This window comes from Chiloscyllium punctatum, chromosome 2, assembly GCF_047496795.1.
Source record: "Chiloscyllium punctatum isolate Juve2018m chromosome 2, sChiPun1.3, whole genome shotgun sequence".
Taxonomy (NCBI): Eukaryota; Metazoa; Chordata; class Chondrichthyes; order Orectolobiformes; family Hemiscylliidae; genus Chiloscyllium; species Chiloscyllium punctatum.
The window spans coordinates 14,238,751-14,266,292 of NC_092740.1; the positions used below are offsets into that span (position 1 = coordinate 14,238,751).

The 27,542-nt window shown below is 40.0% G+C and overlaps 1 protein-coding gene across 5 annotated transcripts in view; it reads left to right on the plus strand.

Annotated features, from left to right (window-relative positions):
• The window catches only part of cfap99 (cilia and flagella associated protein 99), a 193,151-nt gene extending 165,996 nt beyond the window's left edge, over nucleotides 1–27,155 (plus strand). For all 5 annotated transcript variants that reach the window (XM_072593827.1, XM_072593819.1, XM_072593847.1 and 2 more), the window contains 8 exons: nucleotides 2,079–2,162; nucleotides 10,680–10,768; nucleotides 16,212–16,416; nucleotides 17,401–17,542; nucleotides 21,264–21,415; nucleotides 23,329–23,540; nucleotides 24,468–24,645; nucleotides 26,970–27,155. In XM_072593827.1, the coding sequence (XP_072449928.1) occupies nucleotides 2,079–2,162; nucleotides 10,680–10,768; nucleotides 16,212–16,416; nucleotides 17,401–17,542; nucleotides 21,264–21,415; nucleotides 23,329–23,540; nucleotides 24,468–24,645; nucleotides 26,970–27,056 (1,149 nt within the window). In that variant the 3' untranslated portion in view covers nucleotides 27,057–27,155. The remainder of the gene's footprint in view (nucleotides 1–2,078; nucleotides 2,163–10,679; nucleotides 10,769–16,211; nucleotides 16,417–17,400; nucleotides 17,543–21,263; nucleotides 21,416–23,328; nucleotides 23,541–24,467; nucleotides 24,646–26,969) is intronic.
• The last annotated feature ends 387 nt before the right edge of the window (nucleotides 27,156–27,542 follow it).

Here is a 27,542-nt window from a genome sequence, read left to right on the forward strand (position 1 = left end):
CCTTTAGAGTGGGACTTGAACTCATGAGCTTTTGACTCAAGGGATATCAAAGAATCCCTCTAGTGTGGAAGCAGACCATTCAGTCCATCGATTCCACATTGACCCTCCAAACATGATTCCAGCCAGACCAAACCCCACCTTCCACCCTATCCCTGAAACCTTGCATTTTCCCATGGCCAATCTACCTATCCTGCATATCCCTGGACAGTATGGGCAGTTTAGCATGGCCAATCCACCCAACCTGTGCATGGTTGGACTGTGGGAGGAAACCCATGCAGACACAGGGAGAATGTGCAAACTCCATACTGAAAGCCGCCCGAGGATGGAATTGAACCCGGGTCTCTGGCATTATGAGGCAGCATAAGCAATACCCACTGCCAAGCTGACAGAAAATAATAGAGGCTTGGGTACAGATCACCTGGACATGTCTTTAGAGAATGACACTCTCATTTAAGAACCGTTCCTCTTCATCAGCAATTTTAACATAACAAAACTCTCACAGGCACTTTACAGGAGTTTTATTAAACAAAATATGATGCTGGACAACATAAAATATTAGGTCAGAAGACCAACAGTTTGGTCAAACAGGTTAGTCAATACTTGTAGTCAGAGGGGAATAGATAATCAGACAAAAACTAGTTTATTGATTCCAAGGATGAAAGTGTTCTCCTCTGAGTCAAATAGATCTTTAAAAGTTATGAGGAGAGATTATTCAAATTAAGCCTGTTTTCTGTAGCATTTAGAAGGTTAAGGAGTGATCTGATCAAAGTCATCAAGATAATAACAGCAAAAGTCAGGGTAAATAAAAATGAACTATTTTCACTGGTTGGGGATTGTCGAACTAAGAGGCCTAGTCTGTTTTAGGGCCAGACCGTTCAGGGGAGATTTTAGGACATAAAGAGATTTGGAACTTTTCCACAAAAAGGCATTGATGCAAGATCAGTTGTTAATTTTAAAATCTGAGATAGTTCTTTTCTGATTAAGAAAAGGTATTAAGGGATGTGGATCAAAGACCAGTGTTTGGCCACAGATCAGCCAGGATCTCATTGAATAGTGGAACATGCAGGGAAGGCTGAAAGGTCAACACTTGTTCATGTGCTTTCTGGTTTTTAGAAAAATGGCAAGAGATTATCTTGAAATATATAAGAATCTGAGTGAGCCTGACAGGAAAGATGCTGAGAGGCTTCATGGGGTAATATAGAACAAGAGGTCTGAGTCTCAGAATTTAGAATCCATTACTTCACTTGGTTGGCTCCCCATCCACCACCTGAAATATTCACTCCCTTCAACATTGATGTATAGTAGCAGCAGCAGCAATGTCCAGCATCTGCTATCTCTCCAGAGAGGATGCCAGACCTGCTGAGTTTCTCCAGAAATTTGGGTTTTTGTTTCAGATCTCCATCATCTGCAGTTTTGCTTTGCTTTTTTGTATAATAATCTTCAAGTTTCTCTCTAAGACACCCTTCATTCTTCATTTGGAAACTTATTGCCATTTCTTCACTGTCACTGGGTCAAAATCTTAGAAATACCTCATAGCATATTGATTTGGACTGTTAATAATGATGGGCTCAAAATTCACACATTGCTGTTCAATTTCACTCACATTTTGGTCTTTTCATCTCTATCTGCTTCATATTGACAGTTCCACATTCACAACCAAATTGTGGAGCTGTGGACACCTGTTTTATACTCCACTGACGTGGGTGCAAGGGGCTCCATACTTTACAACTGAGTGGCCACTAAAAGCTGCTTGCACAAGGTGCACATAGTTCCATATAACCTCCAAAATAGACATTTAAATTTCAGCAGTGATTCATTGTTAACTTACAAGCTAAGTATTCTCTATTTATAGACCTGTTCTAAACCATTTCTTTTGCATATGCAACCTCTTAATTATACATTGTATAAGATAGAATCTAACAACCTGCAAAAGTGGTCCTTTTGAAAGCTGCTCTGACCACCTACACAAGTGAATTAGAGTCGAGCGCTGTGCTGATGTACAAAGATTTGCAAAATTATTTTTCAGTTATGTTCTGTTGTTATAGTTACCCACCTGTGTTTCTTTGTAACCCTGACAGCGAGTTTTGTCTGAAATTAAGAAAGAGGAAGAGGCCAAGATGAAATATACAATTCCAAAACCACGACCCATCCCTGCACAGATGGTAAGTCTTGGTGAGTTATTTTTTTTAAAAGGGCAATGTCTCTGCTTAACCAACTAAGAGCTATCAGACCATTTAGCTCAATGTTGTTACCACAAACACCAACCTCTAGGCTATAATGTTTCACTGGGCTCTGCATTGAACCTTTAGATGAATTTTCATTTAAGTGACAATAGGAAATATTTTGTGTTAATTATTACATTTTAATGGCGGCATGGTGGCTCAGTGGTTAGCACTGCTGCCTCACAGCACCAGGGACCCGGGTTCAATTCCCGCCTCAGGCGACTGACTGTGTGGAGTTTGCACGTTCTCCCCGTGTCTGCGTGGGTTTCCTCCCGGTGCTCCAGTTTCCTCCCACAGTCTAAAGATGTGCAGGTTAGGTGAATTAGCCATGCTAAATTGCCCATAGAGTTAGGTGCATTAGTTAGGGGGAATGGGTCTGGGTGGGTTACTCTTCGGAGGGTCGGTGTGGACAAGTGGGGCTGAAGGGCCTGTTTCCACACTGTAGGGAATCTAAAAAAAAACAGAACTTTAAGACAATGTTGTCCTCAGCTCTCTCAATGGAAGAGGGGAGAAGCCTGCCAGAATACCTCTGACTGTCAGATATCCATTAATTCCTGTGAGAAGGAAAGGAAGTGGTAGCTGCTTAGTTGTGTTGGTCAATACAGTCAAATAGCTCTTGAACAATCGATGTCAGACATGAAGAGAATCACCACTGTTATAGTTGAACCCTGGGTACATGACGGTAAATTAGAGGTTAAGTTAAAAACAAAGGAGGGGACCATAGGAGATTAATTTTGTGAATGTTTTATGTTGCCTGGAGAATTAATGCCACCTTTAGATTGGCCCAGGTGTGAAAAGTCCTTCCAAGTGTTATTCCAAGTGAAAAGCCAAACACTAATTTTAAGATTTGTCCTCATAGAAAACAGCTTCTTAGTACTTATTCTAATAAATGCTTTTATTATTTTAATAGCCACAATTGAATTACTTCAATCCTTTAATCAATCTCTTTGGAAATGTTACGACAAACCTAAAGCTGAGACTTGAACCCAGATGTTTTGGCTCAGAGACAGGAACACTACAACTGCACCACAAGACCCTCACTGCAATCTTTATAAACATAATGGAGCATAAGCCACATTGATGTCAGCTGTCATCATAATTTAACTCTTTATATCATGGTATCCTTTAGGTGAATCTGTACTGTTTTCCTTCCAAAACCAGTATATCCTTCCGTCCTGTGCTGCTCTGAACTGAATCTGGCTATGGTTCTGCACACTGAAGCATTACTTTCTCCGTTTATTTCACTTTTCTAGTTATATGTGTGTGTTTTTACACTGTGTCTTTATCCATTCTTCTTTGCAATTTTATCTTCTCACTAAAAAAAATATTCAGAATAGTAGTTTCTGTTAATTGTGGTGGGCCAGCCCTGGTGATGGTGCCCCTCTTTTACAGTAACTCCATTGGCTGAAATGGGCTATCAATGGAGAGTACACTCCCCTTACTGTCAAAGGCAGCCTGACTGGCCCCCAGAAGGATAAAAGAATAAAACATCTCTTCCAGGTGTGATGATGCTGCTCCTTTAACAAGGTTATGTGTCCTTGATTTGTTTTCAGGAGGTCGTAAAGACACAGATTCCAAAATGTCTGGGGTTGATCCACTTGAAAAAACTTAAGTTTTTTTAAAAAACACTTGTACAATGAAAGGGAAGTAGCCAGTTCTCCCAGCTCAGCTTTATCTCTTATTTGGGTTTGGTTTGGTTTTAGCAAGTAGTTAGTTTTTGAAGCTGCTGGAGCCAAAGAAGCAGGTTCATGCTGATCCTCCCCCTCTCTGACATTTGTCCTGTAAGTCCCTGTGTTTAGAATTTTCTTTTTTTGTCAAGGGGTGTTTATGGGGATTGGTGCTAGTATTTGAGACAGCATCATTAAGTTGAGATAATCTATTAGATTCTCATATAGGTTAAGTTAATCTGTATTCTGTTCTCTTTTGTTTGCAAATAAATTCTGTTTTGTTTAAAATTAATTGGTTGGGCCAGCTGCATCACTCCTGGAATATCCACTTTACACCTGCTCAAAACAACTAGCAAAGGTAGAGTCTGGACTACAAGCTTGAAATGTTTTGAGGGGGTCTGACCGGATCCATAACACAGGCTGCAGTCTCCCTATCAGTAACACTATTGAGATTACTGCCTCAATATTGGCCACCTCAAGTGGTGGTGCTGCCAAGAAAATGAGGAATGCAGATGCTAGAGATCAGAGTCAACAGTGTGGTGCTGGAAAAGTACAGCAGGTCAGGTAGCATCCAAGGAGCTCGAGAATCGATGTTTTGGGCTTAAGCCCTTCTTATGCCTCAAACGTCGATTCTCCTGCTCCTCAGATGTTGCCTGACCTGCTGTGCTTTTCCAGCTCCACACGCTCAGTGCTGTCAAGGCTACCAGGTTCATAGAATCCCTACGATGTGGAAACAGGCTATTAGCCCCAACAAGTCCACACTGACCCTTTGAAGAATAACCCATCCAGACCCACTCCCCTACATTAAACCTTGACTAATGCGCCTAACCTACACATCCCAAAACACTATGGCAATTTAGAGTGGCCAATTCATCTAACCTGCACACCTTTGGATTGTGAGAGGAAACCACACAGACACGGGGAGAATGTGCAAACTCTACACAGACAGCCACCCGAGGGTGGAATCGAACCTGGATCCCTGGTGCTGTGAGGCAGCAGTCTAGATTAGAGTGGTGCTGGAAAAGCACAGCAGGTCAGGCAGCATCTGAGGAGCAGGAAAATCAACATTTCAGGCAAAAGCCCTTCATCAGGAATGGCAGCAGTGCTAACCATTGAGCCACCGTGCTGGCACTTTGAGTGAGTTGGCAATTCTGGGAGGTGTGCCAAGTTCTGAGTTGGACCATTGTCCCAGCTGTGTCCTCTATTGGCTGCTCCAGAGTCCTTCGTTCAAAGATGCCGGTGAGAAAGATAATGAGCTGAATTAATTGCTGAAGAGGTTTGTGATGGATGGATTCATTTCGCAATGGACTTGGATCATATTTAGCTGAGAAGGTGCTTTATAAACTGTTTCCTCAATTATCTGGCAGCTGCTCAAGTCATGTATTGATTCATTAGAGAGGCACAGCTTTTCCAAGCATTAAAATGAAGTCACCCAGTTAGGGTTTGTGAATAGGGAGCCATGGAACAATGGGGACTTCGGAATAGGTGTAGGACATTGAAAGGATTCAGAAAAGATTTACAAGGATGTTGCCAGAGTTGGAGGATCTGAGCTACAGGGAGAGGCTGAACAGGCTGGGGCTGTTTTCCCTGGTGCGTCGGAGGCTGAGGGGTGACCTTATAGAGGTTTACAAAATTATAAGGGGCATGAATAGGATAAATAGACAAAGTCTTTTCCCTAGGATTGGGGAGTCCAGAACTAGAGGGCATAGGTTTAGTGTGAGAGGGGAAAGATATAAAAGAGACCTGAGGGGCAATTTTTTCACACAGAGGGTAGTACGTGTATGGAATGAGCTGCCAGAGGAAGTGGTGGAGGCTGGTACAATTGCAACATTTAAGAGGCATTTGGATGGGTATATGAATAGGAAGGGTTTGGAGGGATATGGGCCAGGTGCTGGCAGGTGAGACTAGATTGGGTTGGGATATCTGGTCAGCATGGACGGGTTGGACCAAAGGGTCTGTTTCCTGTGTACATCTCTATGACTCTATGATAATTTCCCCTTGATAGGTGCCAAACTTCATTTACCTCCTTAGGCCTTCATACACTTACAGAACAAAACACTATGAATCACACTGTTGAAAATGTCAATTTGATCAACATCCAGTGGCTGTTGGAGAAAAGAGCTGCAGATTTCCACCACTCTTTTAGCTCAAAGCAATGAGAGGCAAATGTCACATAGTCACCTGATCGTCTGCAATGTTAAGATGGTGCTCCCTCTAATTGATGTTACAGGTGATTTACTGGTGGTGGTGATGGTTAGTAGTTGGAAAAAACAATGCCATGGTGATTTGGTGGTGGGAAAGTTGTGTGTCAGAGCACTTGGATATGGGAAAAAAATGTGGTCCTCCCCCTTTTCTTTCTTATCCTAAAGAAACTAGAGTGTTTAAAAGATGTTTTATTTCTTTCCAGTGAACTATTGCGATTGATTTTAAGGGGTTACCTCCAGCTCCATTGTAACCTTCAAGGCCTCTTCTACCTGTGCTTGTTGCACACAAGCAGGAATGCCTCTTGGAGGTATTTATTCTTCTTATTCAGGATTGAGCTGACTCGGTCAGTGAAAGCACTGGAACAAAGTGTACACTCTATGATGCTCAATCTGCTAACAGCTATCAGCAAGAAATAGACACAAAATGGAGAAGAACTGTTTTGAGGAAGGGTCACTTGACCTAAAACATGAAGTCTGATTACTCTTCACAGATACTGCCAGACCTGCGGAGCTTTTCCAGCAATTTTGTTTCTGATATACAGCTGAGTTCATTGGACTGGGAGCAGGTAGAGGGTTTAGCGGGCAATATGAACCAACTCTAACCTGTCAACACCCAAATTTCACAGGGGTGAGGGGTGGGTTTATCAATCTGCATACGGTTGAAAATATTTATAAAGAGTCAGTAGTTCTAGGCTAGAAGACACAGGTTCAGGTCTCACGTGCTCCACAGGGTATAATAACATCTCTTAACAGGTTGATTAGAAAAATATTTACTGTGGATTAATAAGAGCTCTTGTGGCAGTGTCCCTATCTCTGAGCCAGGAGGATGGGATTAAAATTCCACCTGCACACAGTTTGTGACATACTGTATCTAAACAAGTTGGTTAAAATAAATGTGCAGAGAGTCAGTTGAGATTGAAATCTGTGTTCATGCAGGATAGAATATACTGTAGCCAAATTTGCAGATGACACTAAATCAGGTGGGAAACTAAGTTACAATAACGAAATAAGATATTTACAATAGATATGGATAAATTAGGCAAATGGGTCAAAATCTGGCAGATGTAGTTTAATCTGGATAAATGAGACATTATCCATTTTGAACAGAAGAATGGAAAAACAACTTTTTATCTAAATGGAAGAAAATTTCAGAGTGCTTGCTTCAGTGCAGTGGGATCTGGATGTCCTTGTGCATGAATTTCAGAAAACTGGGATGCAGGTACAGCAGGTAATAAGGCGGGCAAATGAACTTTGGCATTGATTGCTAAAGCATAGAGTATGAAAGTAGAGAAGTGTTGCTGCAACTGTCCAAGGCATTAGTAAGACTGCAGCTGGAGGATTGCGTACAGTTTTGGCCCTCTTATTTAAGAAGGGATTTAGTTGCATTGGAGGCAGTTCAGAAGAGATTCACTAGATGATTCCAGAGATCAGGGGTTTGTCTGAGAAAGAGAGACTAGGCAGTTTAGGCCTATACTCCCTATAGTTTTAGAAGATTGAGGGGGGATCTAATTGCTGAATGTGAGATGCAAAAGGGGATTGAAAAGGTAGACATAGAAAGGAAATTTCCTCATGTGGGAAACTAGAATGAGAGGTCATAGTTTTGGGATGAGGGGGTAGCAGATTTAAAACTGAGATGAGGAGGAATTACTTCTCTCAAAGAGTCATGAATCATTGGAATTCACTCCCGCAGTGTGCTGGATGCTGGGACACTGAGTGAATTTAAGGAGGGGATAGACAGATTTTTAAGTTTTAATGGGTTGGAGGATTATAGAGAATAGGAAAATAGAATTAAGACTATGATGAGATCAGCTGTGATCTTATTCAATAGTGGACGAGGTTCAAGGAGCTGAATGGCCTGCTCCTGCTTCGAGTTCTAATGTTCAAGCATCAAACAGAGCAATAATCAGCCCAGTACTGAGCAGGAGTAATCTGAAGATAATTTTTTAATCAACCTATTCAGAGATAATATTGCAAAATCATTGGAGCAAGTCGGACTTGAATTTTGGCCTTGTTTTCTCGAGATAGGAGCACTACCACTCTGACACAAGAGCCCTTATGACTCTTTAGCTATTTCTCTTCTTCGTATCCAAAAGAGACATTACACATGACTGATTTTTCTTCCCACTGCCAAATCACCCTTGCTATTTTTAATCTATTTTGGACGACCACTAAATCACCCATACTTTCAATTACCTAATTTACATGCAAAGCTTGCCGAGGGCAATGGAATATCAAAGTTGAGGGAGAATATCAAAGCTGTGGTGCCCACCTCTGTCTAAAAGCATTGAGTGTTTAGTGGAGACCATGTGCTCCCTTTATAAGGACACAAAAGTAGCCGCTGAATAGGGGCAGACAGTTGGCAGCTATGACCCCCTCCACTGCCCTCTGCCCAGACTTGTGAATAGCCAATAGACCAGGCTTAGAATTAGACCCACAAGAATGTTCTCCAAGTTGCCCATAACCCTCTGTACTAGATGCACCAAGACCAGGAGCATAGGACTGAAGTATCACCAAAAGCACAACAAAAGATGTTTCAAGTAACTAAAAAGAGGTGCAAACATCCACAACCATTAGGTACATCATCCAGGGACTCCACAGCACCACAGAATAAACAACTGGATGACTCTATAATAAAATCTTTTTTAAAAAAGTCAATCATGTTAACCTAATTAACTAATTATTTTAAAAGCCCGAAAGGGGACACTGTACTACCATAAAACAAATTCACAGGAAACTTAAAAGGTTTGAATCAAAATACTGTTTTGGAGGAAATGATGCACACCATCCTTGTGGCTTCCTCAGAAAGCCTCAAGCTTACCATGGGGAGCCACATGCTCCTTCTCCAGGGACACACACACACACAATCATAACCACAAAGGAGAGGCAGACAGTCAAGTCAATGACCTTGTACACAGCACAGTACCTACAACTATTAATAGCCACCTTAGCAACACCCACTGGAAGTATTCCCCTCTTCCCACCCTCCTCTGCACGAGGTGACCAACCATGATGGCTTTGTTCTTTTAGTAAATAACTTGGATTAAAGTTATTTTTAAAAGGTTTGCTTGTCTTTGTCAAGACTGGAACAGGAGTCAGCATCAAATCTGTTTAGCTCAGGGTGCTGTTGCTTGAGGAGTGGGGCGGGGGGCAGTTTCGGTCACCACCATTAGGATTTCTCATTTCCAAGCTTCTTGTAGAGGCAGGAAGGCTCCAGCCAGCTGCACTGCACTTCAAACACCAACAACCCGCCCACAATCAGCCTTCAGCTCGCCTCATCCCTCCCACACATGTAGGTGAAAGAGACAGAAAGGTATTATTTGATTATCTATGCTCAATGTTACAGGAAACCCATAGTTGTGCATAGTTAAGAAATGAATGTAACATTTCCTGCCTACTAATTGCAGATCATCTCTCACTAAACCATAAAAACTTGTAACAGCCTTGAATTTGCAAGTGTGAGTTAACTTCATAGATGATGATATATCAGACCTGTTGTTGGTCACACTGGAATTTGGCATCTGGATTGATATTGATACCCACACTACCACTGCTTAAATTAAACCAAAACTTTGATAAGAATCTCTGTGTTAAATAGAGAGATATACATTTGAAATAATAATAGCAGGTATCAAAAATGGTTTTTGAGATGATAATGTTATCAGTGACTTGGGAGGATAGTTATAAAATGTTAATATATTACTGAATCAAATCCTCATGGGCATATAATGGTGTGTTAACAATTGAAATGCTGTTAGTATGCAAATCCTCCTGAAGAGATGTGCCACAAATTATAAATTTCCAGTCTTTACCTGTTGATTTACATCACTCCTCCACTTGGTTTGCCATTGCATCCTTACCTTCCCTGAGAAATTTAAAAATCTGTTGGATTTGCACATTATTTTCCAGTTAAATGAGCTGAATAAAGTTGGGATGCAATCTCAAAGGATTCAGTATAAACTGTCAAGTCTTATTCCAACATACGGTTGTTATAGATTTTAAGAAGTTTTGTATTGACATTTCTAACTATTTTTTTCCTGCCTCTTTTCTCTTTCTCTCTCTTAATCCAACTTTTCTTTCCCCCTCTCTTTCTTTCTCCTCTGGTGCTTGGTTACTGGTTATCATCCCACACTATTCAACCAATCTCTCTGTCATTTCTGTTTCTTTCTGTATCCTTTTCTTTACTTGGTTCAGGAGGTACACTACAGGTCCAATCATTCAATGAGGTCTGAGATGCCCCATTGCCTTGGCTATGCTATTATCAGTCAGCATTTGCAGCAAAGTTAAGGTATATTAAAAAAAAATCAAGCTGAAGGATGCAGGAGGAAGTTTATGAGATGCTCTGCTTCATCAAGATTTGGCCCACATAAGATAACTTTGATCAAATTATTAACTTGAACCTTATATTTTTCACTTTGTTTTCATGCCTGGATTTGCAGCTAACCAGACCACTTTATCTCTTTCAATGAAGGTGATGTTTGTCAGTCAGGAATGCTGTTGTAGCCATGATATGCACCTGGTAAATTTTAATCACAATGAAGCAGGAATGAGTGAATTGAACAGCACATCCTTTTTGTCCCATCAAATAGATGGAAAATCTTCCAATAAAATTGAACACCGCAGCCATCCTGAGGGAGAATGTTCTCTATGAACGGAGAGTGAAGAAAGAACTGGAAAGGTACAGCACCTTCACTGTCTCTTCAGTTTTTGTTTGTTATCGTGGGCCGAAGGGCCTGTCCTGTGCTGTATTGTTCTATATTTGTTCACAGCTGGTGGGCATTATTGACAAGGCCAGCATTTGCTGCCGATCCTTAATTGTCCTTGAACCAAATAGCTTGGCAGGATGCATTTTCCATCCCTAAAGGTCATTTGTGAACCAGGTGAGCTTTTATGATGTAGAAACATCAAAACTAGGAGCAGGACTAAGCCTTGGAGCCAACTCTGCCATTCAAAATTCTGATGTGGAGGTGCTGGTGTTATACTGGGATGGACAAAGTCAGAAGTCACATGACACCAGGTTATCATCTCACAGGTTTATTTAAAATCACACACTTTAGGAGCAATGCTCCTTCGTCAGGCGAAACAAGACAGTAGCAGTGCTCTTAAAGCTTGTGATTTGAAATAAACCTGTTGAACTATAACTTGGTATCATTCAAAATTATCATAGCTGATATTCCATCTGAACACAACCTACCAGTAGCTACCTGTATCTGATTCGCCAGCAGCTTCAGGTGGTGTACGACATTGCTGTCCTGGGATCTGATTGGCCAGTCAGCCTCTGGGGTCTTCACTTAACTGGCGGAGTGGTACTGGGTCTGGTGGAATTTCCTGCTGGTAGGGGCAGGAGGTCTAACACTCTTGAAGATGCCCACTCCCCACACACTCAAGAGAAATGAAATATCCCAGTCAATGTTCATTAAAAAATTTGTAACAATTTATGTAATTTGCAGCACCTTGTATTTTTGGAGAACAGACTTTAGCTATCGAAGAGGAAGATGGAGTTGTTGAAGACAGGAGGCCATGTGATTAAACCTCTCAAAAGTATGCTAAACCAAGGTTTTCAATCCTTGTCATTTGACTGCAGTCAGGAGTCGAAATGCAGACGTTTTGTTTCAGCCTCGGAAATTAGGACAGCCAAGGACAATTTCAGCTCTGCAAAATACTTGGTTGGAAAATCAGCAAACTCAGCACTGAACCTGTTTGTGTGGCACAGTTCCAATTTGAGAGGTTTCAAAGTTGCCATCAAAAGTAATGACACTGTCCAACTAAATCTCAGTCAGTTTGATAAGATGGCACTTAGACACAAACAGAACACGGGGATGGTTTTAATTTACTCCCTCTGGTAAAAGTGGCTCTGGCTCACCTTCCACCCTGTTGAAGCTAACTGTCAAGCTGCTGCATTTTGGGTACAGTGTTGACAGGGTAGCTGGAGACAAGACATTCAGAATGTGTCCAATCACAGCTGAAAGCTCTGTAATGCAATGACGAGGCTGGATTGTTGCAACTCATTAAAGATTATTATATTATTATATCATGTGACTACCCAGTTGTGGGAAGAAAGAATTGATGGATCTTACTCTTTTCCCATCTGGCAGTTCCAATGTTCCCAACCAATCACTTGCTAACTTCAAACCAAAAGAACTGCAGATGCTGTAAATTAGAAACAAAAACAGAAATTGCTGGAAAAACTCAGCAGGTCTGGTAGCATCTGTGGAGAGAACTGGAGTTTTGAGGAAAGGTCACTCAACCCAAAACTGCAGGTCTGGCAGCATCTGTGGAGAAAAAAAAACAGAGTTAATGTTTCAGATCCAATACCCTTGTTAACAGAAATCTTTGAGAAAGGAGCAGAACTTCTTCAAAGTGGACATACCTGGAAGAGATGTGGAATTGAGAAGAGTTATTTGGACCCAAAGTGTTAACTCTGATTTCTCTCCACAGATGCAGCCAAACCTGCTGAGTTTTTTCAGTTATTTGTTTTGCTTGCAAAAGAACAGTTCACTTGCTATTGTCACTGAGCAGATTTGCTTCCAAAACTTGTTCCAACTGTCACTCTGTTGAGAGGCTTGCAAACTGTCATTGGTGTGCAATAGGATAGGGGGAGAAAATTGAGTCAAGTAGGAGGAAGCAGGGATTCAACTGTTGCTCCTTTGGAGTTCACAAACCCAAAATTGCACAAACCTCATTTGTGGTCCTGACCCTTCTTTGGATAGCCTTTCAACACAGCAAATGTGTGCTATTTGAAAGAAGAACAGTGGATCTTCTTTCTCAAAGTTGTCCTGTCAGTCCACGACTGACATCCCACTTCCATACTCCCTAACAGCTGTGAAATACCTTGATCTGGACATTTGGCAATCAGGACATGTTTGCTGCTCCTCAGCTGCCAACATTCATTCTAACAGAACTTAAGATATGTGTTTGTTGCTGAGAAAACCTGTACAAAATTGAGGAGTCAATTCACTCTCATCTTATTTCTGATACCAGGAAATGCACTCTTCTTCTCTTTGCTGATTTCTAATGACTGATTCTAACACTTTCCCCATGACAAACATCATTTGGCCCATAGTTTTCTGTCTTTCTCACTTCTTGAAGAGTTCTATTTGCCATTTTCCAGTCTGATTCAATCCATGTACTATACATTGACTCACAATGCCCTTAGGAAGGGAATTCCAGGATGTTGACCCAGCATCAATGAAGCTACATCCATCCGGGGAAATGGGAATTATTTCCTCACACACTTGACTCGTGCCTTGTAGATGGTGGACAGGCTTTGAGGAGTCAGGTGGTGAGTTACACATCACAATATTCCTAGCCCTTGACCTGTTCTTGTAGCCACTGTGTTTATGTGGTGAGTCCAGTTGAGTTTCTGCTCAATGGTAGCCCAGTATGTTGATAGAGGGGTATTCAATGTTGGTAACATCATTGAATCTTAAATGGCAGTGGTTAGATTGACTCTTAGAGGAGCTGGTAGTAGCCTGGCACTTCTGTAATGCGAATGTTAATTGCCACTGGTCAGCCCAAGCCTGGATATTGTCCAGATCTTGTTGCTTTGAGCATGGACTCATGAAGGAGTCACGAATGGTGCTGATCATTGAGCAACCATCAGCGAACATCTCCACTTCTGACTTTACGTTAGAGGAAAGGTCATTGACAAAGCAGCTGAAGATGGTTAGGCCTAGGACACTACTCTCCAATCATAGAAACCTTACAGTGCAAACAGAGGCTATTCAGCCTATTGAGCCTGCACCAATCCTACATCTTATTCCTGTAACCCCCTATTTACTATGGCTAATCCACTTAGCCTGCATGTCCCTGGACATTACAGGACAATTCAATATGGCCAATCCACCTAACCTACAGAAATGGGAGAACATGCAAGCTCCAAACAGCTAGACACCTAAGGCTGGAATCAAACTTGGATCCCTGGCGCTGAGAGGCATGTGTTAATCTCTGAACCACCATGCCATGCTCTGAAAAACTCCTGCAAAGATGTCCTGCAATTGAGATGATAGCAACCATAACCATCTTTCTATCTGCCTGGTATAATTCCAGGGGAGAGTTTCCACCCCCACCTTGATTTCCATTGAATCCAATTTTGTTTAGGCACCTGAATGCCACAGTTGATTGAATGCAGCCTTGATGTCAAGGGCTGTTACTCTCACTTCACCCCTGGAATTCAGCTGTTTTGTCCATGTTTAAACCAAGGCTGTATGAAGTCAGGAGCTGAATGACCTGTAGAACCCAAAGTGGGCAACAGTGATCATTATTGCTGAGCAGCTGCTGCTTGACAGCACTGCTGATGACACCCTCTTAATATCAGATTAAAGGATAGCTCTCCCTGAAAGCAAATCATGAAAAAAAAGACATGGACTGACATTTTGTGGAGTTGGAAATTAAAATGGAGGACAGATTACATGATTTGAAGATGCTGAGGTCAAATGTTGGGTCCAGGGGCTGTGCAGTACCATATCAAGAGATAAGATAAGTTTTTATTCACTCATGGGATATGGGCTTTGCTGGATAGCCAGCATTTATTATCCATCCTTAATCAGAGGGCAGTGAAGAGTCAGACATATTGTATGTTGGCAGATCTCCTTCCGTAAAGGTCAGTGAACTGTGTTGTTTTTAACAACAATTGAAATTAGGGTAGATTTATTATTCTCGGATTTTTATGGGGGAGAGATTCACCAATTCAAATTGGTGGGATTTGAACCATGTCTCCCCAAACATTATTAGCCAATGACATTACCACTAGACCACTGTATCCTCTGTTAGTTAGGTTTGCATTAGGCTTCACTGGAATGTTGAAATAATGATGACAATAATGCATCAGAATAGATTGTCATTGTTAGAGCAGAACAGTACTTAAACCTGTTTTTCCAAAGCAAGTTATGTCAAGAGACTGCACAATTGGCAGTAGTTCTCCTTCGAGTGGTGTAGGTTGAAGAGAATTGATTAATTTGTTGAAAATCATGAATTATATTAATTGAATAAATTGAGAATTGTTTTCAATGGCATAGAACTACCCCACCCCATAGACACAGATGTAAGACAACTGGCACAAGAGGCAAAATACATTTTTACACAGTGAGTTGTTGTGATCTGCAATGCATTAACTTAAAGGGTGGTGGAGACAAATTTATTAGGCATATTTTGAAATGAATTGGCACAACTGGCCAAATAATCTACTGTCGAAAAGGTGTTGCTGGAACAGCATGGCAGATCAGGCAGCATCCGAGGAACAGGAGAATTGATGTTTCGGGCATAAGCCCTTCATCAGGAATGTGGAGGGGGATGGAGGATGAGAGATAAATAGGAGGGGTGGGGCTGCCCTCTTGATCTGTCCCACCTGTCCATCTTCCTTCCCTCTTTTCCACTCCACCCTCCTCACCGACCTATCACAATTGTCCCTCACCCACATCCACCTATCGCCTTCCCACCTCCCTTCCCCACAGCCCCACTCCCACCCCCATCCTCCTATTCATCTCTCCTATTCATCTCCTTGGATGTTGCCTGACCTGTCCTTTTTCAGCACCACCCTTTTCGACTCTCCAGCATCTGCAGTCCTCCTTTCTCCAATTAACCTACTGTGCAGATATTTCTATGATTAACCTAATAATTTGACCTTTGCAACCTTTGAATTTGTCAACACCAACTGGCTGACAGAAGATTCCTTGAAGATTAGTTTCAGTAACAAATAACAATAACCATGAACAGTTACATAATGCCATTAACACTGAGAAAAATATCTCAAGCATAGTCAAGCACTTTCTTGAGGTGGTTCTGGAAATATGAAGGGAAATGATACTGAAGGATGCTAACATATGTTTTAATAATAGTGGACAAGTGCCAACGCTGTCAAACAATGAAGAAATCGAAACAAAAAAAAAATCACCAGGAATATAACTGTAAATGTCTATAGTTCTTCAGTGAGGCTTTCTAGAAGTAGGTTAGTCAACACCAGCTTTGGTAGTTAAACCATGTGATCCAAATAGAACAGTGGTATTGCTGGAGAAGATCACTCATCATTAAAAAAAAACATACTGTAGAATGAAGCCAATTCCTAATATTAAAAAGGATGACCATCAAAACCTTAACAACTGTTTCTAATGTGACCGTTCCAGAATTGATAATCTAATTGAAGGAGGTTATGATCCTTCCAAATTTCAAGAAATGCTGAGGAAAAAGGACATTGAGTTCATGGAACAACAATTGACAGATGCACAACGTCGTTGTCTTGAAGGCAAGATTCTCTTGGAAGATGCAATCCTGGCACGGGAAGCAAGAATTGAGGAGAACAAGAGGAATGCAGCTCTGCAGAAAGAGGAGGTATGGAGTTACATTGTTGCAACATGTTAATCTACTACCATTTTAGAGCTTTATGGATATTTGTAACAAAACACAATAAAAAGAAATAAAAAATCTTGGCTCGTCATTCAGACTGACAATTTCATATAGTAACCTCTGCCCCATACTTTTTCTCTCTTCTAGTGTGTTTTTTTGTGCATAGACAGCAGCTGTTGGTCATGTGTGGACTTTTGTCCATTTACACCTCCTCTCAACCTTTATGTTTCTTTACTTGTATTATTATCTTCTTTCATCATGACAATTATGTCTCTTATTTCATCTTTCATTCCCTACACTCCATCACAGAGTTTTCTTTTTTTATTGCAGAAGAGAGACACATTTTGTCACAGCTTTATCTTGCAAATAAGACAACAACTAACAATTATTAAACTACAGCACAACCCTCTTCACCACAAACCTGAAAGCCCACCAGATCTTGTGCTGATCAGATACCCTGGTGGTTGTCAAGTGTCAGGGATCTCCAGTTGACTGCTATTTCTCAGGAAGGGAAAATTCTAACCTCTGTCCCTCTCTCAACAACTCCTGTCAGTAACTTTAAGTCAGTATACTCAATTATGACTAAAATATTTCAATATGCTTCAGTCTCTGAATCTGTCTGATCTGATTTCTTAATTAAGTGACCAGCACGGATAAACTGGAATTCCTCTATATTTGTCTGTAACACAAGAGTAATTTATAAACTCCAATAGTTCCAAGTGCCACAAAAATGATCTTGCAAAATGCTATGACTCTGCACATCTCATGTAACACAAATCCTTTTCTCAAATCTGCTGATTTGAACAAATGAAACTGAGCTTACTCAAATCAGTTTTGGTGAAGAGTCACTAGACCTGAAACGTTAATTCTGCATTCTCTCCACAGATGCTGCCAGATCTACTGAGCTTTTCCAGCAATTTCTGTTTTTGCTTCAGGTCTTTTATATAACTGAACCATCTGTCATTTCAGGTAGCAAAAATGATGCAGAAACATGCAGAGAAGCGACTTCAGGAAGAGAAGGAGGCAAAAGAACTGGTGGAGCGGGTGACAAAAGGGCGTCACAACACAAAGCAGCAAAAACTGAAAATGCAAGAAGATAAACAGAAGATGGGTATGTGGTGTAAAAAAAATCCACTGTGTGGAATGCTATGGGTTTCCCCCTTTTTAAAATTCATACTCCCTTTCAAGGCTTTTCAAGGGACTTTTGTACACCAAAGAGCAGCGGTAATTCGCAAATGTGCTGGAACATAGGTTGGAATTATGTCAAGTGAGATTTATGCTACCTGGTCTGCCATAGTTCATAGCAACTTTTGTCATGCAATGTTCTGCTCTTTACCTTATTATAACCAGGGTCATAGGCACCTTTCTCAGGAAATCACATGGCTGGAGGTGCTCAGCACTGCTGGACCATTTTGATATTCATGCCACTAGTACCACATTTGAAATGGATCCACAGATCACTTTCGATACTGTATGCTAGGGCCTGCTCTTTGCACTGTGGTGATTTTTTTTTCATTGAGAACATGACTTACTGGACAGGAAAGCTCTATGTCCTTGCGGTCAGCGTCCTGGAGTCTTGCTGGACAGGCTGTTCGAGAAGAGGGTTGTCTTTTCTCCTGTGGATTGTCACAGGAGGCCACACCACCAGATCAAGCCAGCATGGACTCAAAATGGAGCCCAAGTCAGGGCTGTTCAGGACACTCAGCGGTGCAGGCAGAGGGTCGGTGATTTTCTGCATCCTGCAGGGGTAAATACCACCATCTTCTCTCTGCTACATCTCACTCATGCGGCCAATATTCACCATAACTCTTGCATTGTACAGGCCTCTCATCAAGGCTAATGGAGTATAATCCTCAGTATTACAAGTGTTATGTTGTGTAATCAGCAGAAATCATGGGCCATTTATTGGTACTGACTTAAGTAGAAATTGAGATGAGATTCTGAAAGCAAATTTAAAGGAGCTAGGTAGGAAATTGAAAGGCAGGACCCCGAAACAGTAACTTTCTGTTACTTGCAGTCCTATGTGCTGGTGTGCATAGAAATCGGAGAAATGACTGATTCAACATGTAGCTGAAAAGCTGGTACAGGAAAGAGGGACCATTGAGACCACTTCTGGAGAAGGTTAGACCTGTACAAGGCAGATGGTGCACACCTGAACCAAACCAGGAGAAATATTCTTGCAGGGAGATTTGCTAGTGCTGTTACGAAGGGTTTAAACAAGAGTAGGAGGGGGATAGGAACCTACGGCAAATTCAGAGCAGGGAAAAGAAGATAGAAATTTAGCAAGTGACTCTGAAAGGTAGAAGAAGCGGTGGTTAAAAAATGTACAGCATAGGAATTTGGTATTATGAAAAAGGTAAAGCTAACCACAAGGAGTTCAAGATTTTTTTTCAAGAAAGTGTCTTAAAAGAGCACTCCTGGAAGATCCTGGAATGTGCCCATAATTTCCCAATGAGGACTGCCAGGCTGATAACACTGTTTTATACAATACTTTCAAAAATCAATTTTCTTAATCAGCTGTCACCAAGGGAGCTGAAAGTGCACCCTTAACTATTCTGACTCACTTAGCTTGCTCATATGTTTTCAGAACTTGCTCCTCCCATCTGTACATCCAAATGTCTCTCCTAATTTGCTCCAATGTGCGAACCTGGATATCCAAACACCTGGGATTTAGGAATTGGCCTGTTCAGTTTCATGAAGGCCCATGGCAGAAATTGACAGCCATCTGTAGACTTCATACTCAAATTGGGGGACAGCAAACAACAATCTAACTCTCTATTCCCTAAATAAAAGCCAAGCACTCGGATTACAGTAACAGAACATGAATGAAAACAGAAAGTGCTGGAGAAACTCTGCATCTTCTGTGGACTGAGAAACATTTCAAGTCTAATAACAGCTTTGGAAATTTTATTCCTTTGGCTAAGTTGGTTATATAAAGTATATGTTCCTGAGAAATACCACTTGTCACTTGGATCTTTTATTCCTGCCTTCTATTTCATGATCAACCTACTAACCTATGCCTCAAGACCACTAATAATTGCATATGCTCTTATTTTGATTATAATGCTTGTGCATTCAATGCCTTTACAATTGCATGTAATCAACCATTGAAAATCACCTTTCTACTCCTCAAAAAATAAGGACACTTGACATAACCTACCCTGCACAAATTTCTGCTATTATTTGGTCAGATCCTACTGGATCAAGTAGTTAGTCACTGCTATGAAATTCCAGTAAGATTCTGATATTTGATGTTAAGCTGACAGGTCTGTAATTACCTGGAGCTACCTCCTTTCTTAAATATTTGCAGTGTTTACAGCTTTAGAATTCAAAGGCCTAGTTCCTGAATCTAAAAGGTTTTGGTTAATATAAGTCATATATCTGCAATTTTGTTATCAGTTCCCGTTAGTATTGATGAAATCAGCTCTAATTAGTGTGGCATTTATGGCAAATCCCAAAGATCATGGCTTCAGTCTTAATATTTAATTTGGATTTAATTTAACTTGGCAAAATTGCTGCCTCACCTATTGAGTATTTCAAGTATTTTCTATGTTTATCGGTAGCAAAATTATGTCACAAGCACCAGGCATGTCCACCACAGTGATCAGTGAACTGTGAATTAATATGACTCGTAAAGGCCCCTTCTTAACTGGTCAAAGTAGACCCACAGCTGAGCTTTTTTTAAGTCATTTTTTGAAACAAGTTATTATTGAAGTCTCCTTGTAGGGAAAATAAGATCAAATTTTTGATAATAAATTATAGGTACGAAGATTAAAACAATTACAGATAAGACAAAAGAATAACTTATGAGTGATTTTCCTCGAACAGAACAGTACAGGTAGTTTTGCTTTACACGCTACTGAAGTTGTGTGCTTGTGCAACCCCACACTATACAAAAAATTGTGCAATACAAATACACTTCAAGTGTCAGCGATGCAATTGTTATGGCCAACACAGTTTAAAAATTCATGTTTTAGAAAAAGCATTCCCTATTCACCCAATAGTGTTACAGCCAATTTGTGTTGATGAAAGATTTATTATCACAGAACTGCCTGATATGTAGTTTTGTGCATACCTTTTTACTTTGTCATCCCTTAGTCAAAACTCCCCTTTGAGGGAGTTTTCCTTAGAAACTGCTTCTTGGAGTTCTGCGCCATAAGATGCTGGAAAGTCAATTTAACAGTTTCAACTTGTAAAAACTTCCAAATTAGTGAGTAATCTTCACAACTGTGAGCATGGTCAGTCCAGGGCTTGGGACGACACTCAGGCTTTTTTTAGGTGAAGTAATTGGCTTCTCAAATACAAAGTCATCAATTTGAACAATTTCCATTTTGAAGTCTGTTGTGCTAGAAAATACTGGTTTACACCTCAGAAGGACCTATTATGTTGCCAAGAGCTAAGCGTAAATCCTCTTTTTGTGATTTGTTATGGAGAAACAATTCAATAGGCCTTGAAACGTTCCAACGTAAGAGACATTACCTTCATCCTGAAAACCTTTCTTAAACTTAATTTCCAATGTATGGGTTTTTTACTTCAGAAATATCTTTCTGAATTTTTTTTCTTAAGAACTTACTGCAACAGACAGCACGTTCGTAATATGGAATTATGTACTGTTACATCTTTAATCTAAGTACTAATGTGATGACTCACCACTTGAATAATCACTATTATGTAACATAATTACTTTGTATACTGCCTTTTTGAAAATGCACATTACATAGTTTCTGTTTACTAACAGACCTGATAAGATAACTTACAGTGCTTACTAATTTTCTCCTGCGATCTTGAGAAAATAATACTGATACTTAACATGTCTGCTGATTTTTTTTCAGCTAAGGAGCTGAATAAGGAAACAGAAGAACTGCTTCAACAGGCCTTGGAGAAGACTAATGAAGAAATTAGAAAAAAATCGGAACTGATCCGAGAAATCCGAGCAATGCAAATGGTGCCAACATTTAAACACAAACTTATAGATTTAGCCAAAGTAAGTCCTAAGTGTCAAAAGCTGAAGATCAACCTTGTGATTACTTACAGAAAAAATTACCATGTAATAAAGAAACAGTTCTGTATTTATCTGCACATATTGTTTTCTTTAATCGCATTAACCCTCCTGGAATCAGACTTTTACAGCACTCAACAGCTTTCAGATCCCTTGCCTCTCCCATAGCTTGGCTTATCTCCATTTTTCTTTCATTTTCTCCAGCTTTCACTTCCACAAAATAAAGAGGTCTCCACCTACATCTCTCTGTGGCAAAGGTTGAACAATTTAGTGTAAATAAAATGTCCTCTGTGACAATTATTAAATTATTACTGATTTCTGTAACAAAGGGAGTATCCTATCACTGATTGCTTTATCAAAAAACCTGCATAATATTAAAGGCTGTATTAAATTGCTTTACAACTTCTCTATATCTTGAACTTCTCTCATTTTGAACCTGTTCAATATGCAAGACAGATCTAGTCCGGTTCCAGTTTGCTTTCAACCTTGGCCTTTTTTTCGCATGCCATCAGGCCTTGCTTGCAGAAACTGTTTCATCAATTATATATTGGACCTATTTGCTTAGGCCATAGGCCACTTGTCCACACTCCCTCCTCTTGATCCCATGAGCTTCAGCAAATAGGATCACACAAACCAAGTCAAATTCCCTTTGCAGGCGAACATCTAAGTTTCAGACAGTCAGTCCAAAACAGTTTCATGTGAGACTGTGGTCCCCTATTCACACACTTAGTTGTTGCTGGATAAGAATCCTAGCATAATCACAGAACTGTCCTGGCTTATATGGCAATTTGAGTAATAGATTGTATAATGACTAAAAGGCATGAAGAAAAGTCATAATTTTGTTTCTTTGTGTAAAACTATATTTCCTTCATGATTCGCATTTTTGATTTTTTTAAATAAATAGTAAACACAAAAACAGAAATTACTGGAGAAATTCAGCAGGTCTGGCAGCGTCTGTGGAGACAGAAAAAGAGTTAATATTTCAAGTCCAGCGACCCAGAACTGATGATAGCCAAAAATGCATTTATGTTGATGACAGGGGCATTGGAAGGGAAAAGGAGTGATTGGATAGGTAGAAATGGAGCCCAGAAAGCGAGAAAGAGAAAGAAAGTTGGCAAACAAAAGAATGGTTGATAGTAAGCCACTGGAGAATAAAAGCTGATTATGGTGAAAATGAATTAGCTGTGCTGAAAACAACCCAAGTCATGAGAGGGCCTGGGGTGGGGGATGGAGAATGAGTAAAGGAAGTGGAAGGAGGTGCTCAGGACTCAATACCGAGTTCAATACTATTAGGGCGTGAACACCACCTTCCATGTCCTTGAACAGCTTTTCTTCTTATTGTGGGAGAAAAAGTAAAATGTTATGCTGAATTGAGTGCAGAAGGGTTCAGTTTGAGTCTATCAATAAACAAAATAATTGGTGAAATATTTGGATTGACTTTGTGCAGAACCATGCTAACCATTGTGGAAGGAATGGGAGTAACTTCAACTTTACTGTCAGGAGTGAGGTACCTTGTTGGAGTGACACAACAGCATGTTTCAGAATTCACCTGATTTTCACTCCATTAAAATTAATGAACAAAAATTGTGTAAATACTCAAAAATTGTGTAAATACTCTAACAAGTGGCAAACAGATTCAGGTTACTGTCAATGGAGCAAAGTTGAACATGAATTCTTTATTTAATTATATGTGCACAAGAATATTCCCGGTAATTTTAGTGCAAATGCCAAAACAAGTTTATCCTTAGGTAAACTGAGATAGTATTTTCATTATTTTCTAATTTCATCTATTGTTCAAAGACTATTAGTGTTTAACTTTTATGAATTTGCCTCAGTAAATCTATTCATTCATGTAATGTAGTCATATCTCATTTGGAAATCATGTCATTGAATCTCAGCCAGCTGGTCATAACCTTTTGACCGAGATGTCAATAGTAGAGTTACGAGAACGCTTGGGGCTGCTGAAGGAGGCACAGATTAAGGCAGAGGAAGATAAACGAGATCGGATCCTGAATGAGAAACAAGCAAAAGAGCAGCTCCTTTTGGATAAATTACGACAGATCTCACTGCATAGAGAAGCTTTGAGCAAGAAAGCAGTAATCAGGAACAGGTATGTTATCAAAATGGTGCTCAAATAAAGATGAGTGATCGGAGTATGTTTTTTAGGTTATAACTGTAAATTGATAAATTATTTATTTTCTCTCTATGGGATAAAAATATCCAAATACAATGCAACACTGTCACATGATGGATAATGCAAATAATATTATTTAAATAGAGGCATGGCTTTCTAACCAGAACTTCATCAATAAACACATCTACCTTCTCTTGAAAAAAAGAACCGGAAATCATCCGCCTTAAAAAACCAAGACCTATAAATAGAGAGGTGGGACATACCACCAGCACTTCACCGGAGACTCTGATTATGTTACCTCGTCACGGTGACAAAATGTCTGAAAACAAACTTTCCAGCTCAGTGAGCTAACTTACATACTTATCATCAACCTGAGCTACAAATCTTCTCAAAAATCACCAATATTATTTAAATTCCTAATTTTTCTTTGCCTTGTTTTTATCCCATCCTATTTGCTTAGCCCTATTCCAGTGTCTCCTTGCACTCATGAATTCATTAGAAAGGGCATGAACTATAATATATATTCCTACACTCAGCATTTAGCTGCTGATTTTGTTTAAAATGACGAGAAAATACTTGAAATACTGAGTTGGACAGACAGCATCATTGGGGTCACAAACAGAGTTTAATTTTTCAGTTCAATGATCTGTCAAGAGGTCAACAATCTTCAACCTTCACTCACTTTCTCTCCCCATATGTGAAGTCTAACCAACTATGTATTTGCAGCATTTTCTGTTATTTCAAACTTGTAACTTCCAATATTATTAGTAACAACATTTTGATTCTTATACAACTGAAAAAAATGTGTTCATTGCATTTACATTCACTGAGAGAATAGTAGGTTTCTATCAATCCAAAGCTGTGAAAAATAATCAAAGAAATATGTTTTTCTTTTTAATGTAGAGAAGAAGAATTGAGAAAGCTTAAGGCATCCAAACAGGTGGCAAACAATCAGCAATTGGCTGAGCTTCAAAAGAAACTCGAAGAAAAGAGAAGGGAGCATCATAAACTGAACAAAATACAAAAGATAAACACTCAAAAAAACCTAGAGAGATCTATGAGAAGCTCATTTGCAGACAGGGTAATGCACCTTGTACAACGCTTTGTTAGTAAACAGAAAGTGTTTTCTTTCAGAAACTTCCAACAATTATTTTAGAAACCAACAGGATCATTTTTTTTATTCATTAGTGGGAATTGGGCATTGCTGGCTGGCCAGCATTGAAAGCCTATCCCCATTAATCCTTGAGAAGGTGCTGGTGAGCTGCCTTCTTGAATTGCTGCAGTCCACTTGCTGTGGGTCGACCTGCAATGCTGGTCGGGAGGGAATTGCAGGATTTTGACCCAACGACTATAAAGGAATGGTGATATATTTCCAAGTCAGGGTGGTGAGTGGCTTGGAGGGAAACATGCAGGTGGTGGTGTTTCCAAGTACCTGCTGTCCTTGTCCTTCTAGATGGAAGTAGTCATGGGTTTGAAAGGTGCTGTCTAAGGATCTTTGAATTTCTGAAGTGCATCTTGTAGATAGTACACACTGCTGCTACTGAGCGCCGGTGGTGGAGGAATTGAATGTTTGTAAATGTGGTGCCAATCAAGCGGGCTGCTTTGTCCTGAATGGTGTCAAGCTTCTTCAGTGTTGCTGGAGCTGCACCCATCCAGGCAAGTGGGGAGTATTCCATCACACTCCTGATTTGTGCCTTGTAGATAGACTTTGGGGTGTCAGAAGGTAAGTTACTTGCTGCAGTATCCTTACTCTCTCTAGTAATTATCAATTACTTGAACAAAAAAAGTCAGAAGTAATAGTATTGTGGCAAATTGTTCTTGAAGTGTTAAGTCCCACCCAGAATAAAATCAAAATAGGTCTAATTTTAATAATAATCCAGCAGTTTAGCTCTGACGGAAGGAATTAAAAAATGATTTTAGATTCGGTATTATTTAACATTTGTACAAAATAAAATATTCTCTTTCAAAGATCATTCAATTGACATCCACGAAGAGCCTTGACTTCACTTTAAGGCAGTTCATTGCAGATCACAAATAGGTTGATACAAAAAGATTCTTGTGTCATCTCTGGTTCTCTTGCCTATCAACTCAAATCTGTGTTCTGTCGTTAAAAACCCATCTGATATTGGAAGCATATCCCTCTTATTGACTTCAATCAAAGTATGATGTTTTTGAACCTATCATCTTAATACCTTCCATTCTGTAAGAAGAATAGTCCATCTTCTCCAGTCTATCCACATTATTATTATCCTTCAACCTTAGAACTTGATAGTAATTATTTTCTGCATCCCCTGCAAGGCTTTGACATCTTGTCGAAAGTGTGGTGCCCAGAATTGAACACAGTCATCAGCTACGGAGGCCTACTCATTGTTTTATAAACTGCAACCTCCTTGCTTTTGATCTCCATTCCTCTGTTAATTAAGTCAAAGATTCCATTTGCATTACAACTCTCATCTTGCTGCTACCTCAAAAGATTTATACAAAATAACATAACATTTCCAATATCCTGCCTTCAGTTTTCTCATGAACTTGTTTCACTTGATTGTTTGCCAACTACATGAGTCAGCGCATAGATCCCTGCTCTTCTGGCTTTATAACTTGCCATTCTTCAAGCCTCAGTCCCACTGAACAATATTTGCTTTTATTATTTATTTCTCTTTCTGAAGAAGTGTCCCTAAAATATATCTATTTGATTGTGCCTTTGGTCCTGTAAATATCATTCCTGTCCACTGCTGTTTTTGTCAGTTGATTTCTTTCAGATCTTTGAGGTGTTCTTTTCTCCCCTGCATTCCAGTGTCCATAACTAATGAATCTGCAAAGAGTCAAAGCAAGTACCTTCTAATTGCCAAACCAGAGATACAAATGCCACTAAAACAAAAGAAAAACATTGTATATGCTGGAAACCTGACACAAAAATCAAAGTGCTGGAAGTCACGAACAGTGGTCTGGGTAGGAGACAACCATGCTGCTACTCAGCTGGATACAACATGATGGTGCTTGAACACCCTGACACTGCTGTGATAGATGTGTACATAACTGGCTGCTGTTGACATTTTGAGTTATCTGCAGTACATATGTTTTTCTTCTGGGAATGCTCATCTTTTCCAACTCGGAAGCAAACAGTATCATTTAATCTCTCCAGCAGCACCATCTAGTGACTTTACTTTCATACTGTTTTATAACATCTATAAAATATGTAGGAGTGATTTCTTAATGTATTTTGCAAACATCTATATTCTATTTATCTTGCTTTCACCCAGTCTTGACTGACCACAGTGTATCCCAATCCAGGATTAACACCTCCCCCAGTCTTGACAAAGAATTCAACAAAAGTATGTCACTCCCTAGGGGATAGAAATCACATCTTATAAATCTAATAGAATGTTTGTGTATAATTCTGCCTAGAAATCAAAGGAAGTACGTTGGTGGAAGAACATGGAAGACAGTCGTGAAAACAAGGTCCGGCTGCTTAAACTTCAGAAAGCGTCCTAGTACAGTGCTGCTCAATGGAGTAGGGTGGTGCATCATTGCCCAAACACCATTCCAAATGAAACCTGCACTTTCAGTAATGTTCGAGCTCATGAAATAATCTTCCCAATAAATATCTAATTTTACTTTACAATGTAGAATCTCTTACTGTTTTAACATGCACCAGAGAATTTACAAACACAACATTTTGATGAAAGGCTTAAAAAGGTTAAGTCTGCTTCACTCTGAAACACAGAAACTGCCAACGTTCCCAACCCTGTGTTTATCCCTTATCATTGTTTCTCCCCAACTCCACAGATACTGACACCTTCTGAGTATTTCCAGCAATTTTCACTTCACTTTCAGATTGAAAGGATGCATTGCATGGAATCAGATGGGTGTGAACACAATTTTTGTCTTTCTCTTTAGCAAGGCTTTGTGCAGATTCTTTTCTCCCCATCCCGAGTGGGGTATAAAACAGACAAGGCATCTGATTCCATTGTTAGATTT